Source organism: Octopus bimaculoides, chromosome 23 (assembly GCF_001194135.2).
Source record: "Octopus bimaculoides isolate UCB-OBI-ISO-001 chromosome 23, ASM119413v2, whole genome shotgun sequence".
Taxonomy (NCBI): Eukaryota; Metazoa; Mollusca; class Cephalopoda; order Octopoda; family Octopodidae; genus Octopus; species Octopus bimaculoides.
The window spans coordinates 21,140,739-21,144,835 of record NC_069003.1 but is presented as its reverse complement, the minus strand read 5'-3'; the positions used below and the strand labels follow the sequence as shown (position 1 = coordinate 21,144,835).

The 4,097-nt window shown below is 33.3% G+C and overlaps 1 protein-coding gene across 1 annotated transcript in view; it reads left to right on the top strand.

Moving 5' to 3' along the window:
- LOC106882470 (prolyl 4-hydroxylase subunit alpha-1) overlaps nucleotides 1-4,097 on the top strand; it is a 100,240-nt gene that overhangs the window by 72,455 nt on the left and 23,688 nt on the right. The window contains exon 9 of the mRNA XM_052976157.1: nucleotides 342-395. Coding sequence (XP_052832117.1) covers nucleotides 342-395 — 54 coding nt within the window. The remainder of the gene's footprint in view (nucleotides 1-341; nucleotides 396-4,097) is intronic.

Here is a 4,097-nt window from a genome sequence, read left to right as displayed (position 1 = left end):
TATATATATATATATATATATATATATGTATGTATGTATGTGTATATGTTTGTGTGTCTATGTTTGTCCCCCCAACATGTGTTTACGTCCCCGTAACTTAGTGGTTCAGCAAAAGAGACCGATAGAATAAGTACTAGGCTTACAAAGAATAAGTCCTGGGGTCGATTTGATTCGACTAAAGGCAGTGCTCCAGCATGGTCGCAGTCAAATGACTGAAACAAGTAAAAGAGTAAAATATAAAATGATTAAGAACCACTGTAAGATTTACCCATTCTCTTTGATATTCTAGTTGCTTGTTTGCCCTCTGCTATCACTTAATCAGTCTTATTTCTTTACCACAGGTTGCCAACTATGGAATCGGTGGCCATTATGAACCACATTTTGACTATGCAAGGGTGAGTAAATCTTTTTTACTAACTTGAGCTTCATTTTATTGACAATCAGATATACGTAATGATAATACATGCAAAGACAGACTAACTGACAGACAGATAAAATATAGGCAAATTAACAGATAAACACTGTGATACACACAAAAATAGAGAACATAGGCAGACTATCAGACTCAAACAATGATACATTCAAAATAGACAAATATGAAGATAGACAACAGAAGCAAAGATAGATAAAGATAAATAGATGAGATAGAGAACATACATGGAAAGAAAGATAGACAAAAATAAGACTGAAAGACAGACAAATAATATGACATCTGCTCTGTATTGTGCAAGAGTTTCTATATAATACGGAGTGATATATCATATAGTGGTGTATTGTGGCCCATTGGTTAGGGTGACTGAATTCGTAATCATAAAGACAAAGGTTCAGTTTCTGTAGTAAGAGGCACATTGGTACTTAATTTAGTGATTCTGTTTACTATACTACTAAGGTACTTAACATAAACTCAGAACCCAGTTATGTTCAAGAGGTGTGAAATGCACAGACATAGAGACTGACATATGCAAAAACACAACACCAACTGCATCATTGCCAACTATGAGAATGTCTTCCAGATATTATCTTCCCTGAGACATAATACAGTGACCAGAATGGTCTGGAGTAAGATAACAAAAAAGAAAATACTTACAAATGAAGTTGACCATATTGAGACCAATGGGTCAAAAGAATATTGGTGGAACTTACAAATTAAAACAGACACCAAGTTAAAACTCAGCTGGCTAGATATCATTGTGTGGGACCACAAAGAAAGAATATGTTCTGTTGTGGAAATCAGCTGCCTTCTGGACACAGACATGGTGAGAAAAATACAAGAGAAACAGGACATCTGTGGATCATTGATAAAGGGTTTGCTAATCCAGTACCCAAGATACACTCTCAGCTTCAGGCATATTATTATTTGAGCAACAGAATATATTGTTATTGATGTATTAAGGATGATATTCACACATTATTATTGGAGCAGTAGGATGTATACCAACACATCTGGAGCAAAGTATGGCTGAACTTAGGAGAGAATCCAAATCTTTAATTCATATGCTACAAATGATCATGATATTTGGGACTGTAAAAATTGACAAGACTTTCTTAAGATTTAAAGGATGATGGTTAAAACAGGATGCTTTCCATCATAACTTTGTTACCAAGTAGGTGGGGTGGGCAGTCAAAATTTACTCTAAAAATTAAGAGACAGGGAAGATCACACACACACCACACACATATGATTGGTTTCCTGCAGTTTCTCTCTACCAGATTCAGTCTTATGAGATTCGTTTACAAGCTGTTGGTTGACCTGGATTCCATAGCAAAAGACAATGTATTTCATAATGGGACTGAACCCAAGATTGTGTGGTTACTGACGAAAACTTCTTAACCACATAGTCATGCTTATGACTATATATATATATATATATATATAAAATTTTCTGGATCTAGTAGAATCATGGTATTTAAATAGCAAAGGTACAGCTGTAATGAACTGCAACCCATCTGTTTTATTGCTTATATATATGTGTATGTGTGTGCGTCACGTGATCATGTGATTGACCAGACTGTCAGATGTTGTTACTCATCGCTGGTCACAGTATACTTTTACATTGTTTTAGCCTTCAAATGATCCCACCTTGCTGGCTAGGCAAGCAAGCCAACATTCCCCACTGATCGAAGGGAGACTGGAGTAGTGTGAAATGAAGTGTTTTGCTCATGTACACAATGTGCTGCTCAGTCAGGGAATCAACCCCATGATCTAGTGGTTGTGAGTGCAACAACCTAACCACTAGGCCATGCACCTTCACATGTGTGTGTATACATATATAATATTCTGACTTATTCAGCTCAAGTTTAAAACTGGTTCGATGGGGTGGAAGGAATAACAGACACCTTTCCACTTCTTTTCTTTCCCAAATTAATGTTTTAATGGACAATTAATGTTTTAATGTTTTTTTTACAAATAACCCCAAATTTTCTATTGACAATCTTACTGCTGATGTTTTCCATATATAATTATGTTTATATGTCATTTTAACTATATATTTTTTTTAATATATCATTTAAAATATTATTCTGTTTTTTTTCACAATTTTTGCAATCAAGGCTCCTCCCAGCACACACATGCTCACACAGATACACACACAACACATGTATATACATATACAATATACAATACATATACATGCATACAACAGACACACAAAATACACACATTCTGTATATTTGTTGCAACAAATACACAGGAAAATATGTATGGGATTCATACACGCACACACACACACACATATATACACATACGTATATATGAAGGGGTACTGAAAAATTCTTGGCTTTGGGTAAAAGAAAAGGCAGGAGGATCAGTTGATTATGATTTTATCCAATATATTCCCCTCTCAGATTCATACACTTATTGTAGCAGTCCTTCAGTTTTTCTAAGCCCTGTAAAAGAACTCAGAAAGTTGGACCTCCAACCAGGCCTTTCATAGTACCCTTAAAATCAGGAACGTTTCAGCACCCTCTCATATATAGTAAAGTATTCCCCATTTAAAAGTCAATGTGTTAGAATACATGATACTGTGGTATTTACCAAGAGAAAATATCTCATTTGGTTTTCCTGTATGTTATCACCAGCACGATTTCAAACTCTTTTGGCCTTATCAACGGTAGGTTATATATATTTTTTATTTATTATTTTCCTTCACAACCTTTGGTTCTATGCTTTAGAATTCACAATTTTCAAATGTTTGACATATAAAATGGAAACACTTTTACCACTATTTTATATGTAGAGCACTTGAAAATTGTGAATTCCAGTGCATGAAATCTATGGCTGTGGGGAAAATCCCAAAATGCAGGAAGTATACATCCATCAATGCAGTGTTGAGTACTCATTTTCACTGTTCACCACCATCATATATAGAGATAAATATATATGTATGTTTAGTTTCATTATAAATGCTAATGTATAATCAACACTGTTTTTCTTTATTATAATTTTTTAATATTTTATTTTGTTTTATTTTATTTTATTTTTATTAATTTTTCTGCTGTCAGTTATTTTTCCTTTTTCCATAACATTTTACAGTGAAAATTAAAATAACATTTCAACTATAACAAAAACAAAAAAGCCTTTTCTTATCTAATTTTTTTTATATCTCAAAGTTCATATGTTTTTGTTTTGTTTTAATTATCTTTTAATTTAAATTTCACCAATTTCAAATTTTTTTGTATGAAACTAGGTGCCATGTTTTGTTTTGTTTTTGTTTGTTTCTTTTTTGTGGGGCAATAATCACAAAAAAAACCCAAATTATTTCTTAGTTGAAATAAAGATGCATATATTTACCTTCACTAAATCCAAACCAACCTATTCTGACAGGGTGGTCAAGGAAGGAAAGAGAAAATGGATCTGGTGCCATTTCATTATAATGAGGACAAACTGATTTTTTTTTTCCATGTGTAATTCCTCTATATTTGCTACATTTTTTTCATGAAGTAAATTTTTGCCATACTCAGTTTTTAGCTATTCTTTTTGCTGTGATTGCCATTCCAGAAAAGAAAAAGTACGGTCTTAGAGCAGACGGTAGGAAACAGAATAGCTACGTTTCTCTTCTATGTAAGTTTTTTGGTAACCCTCCCCACCACATCAATAA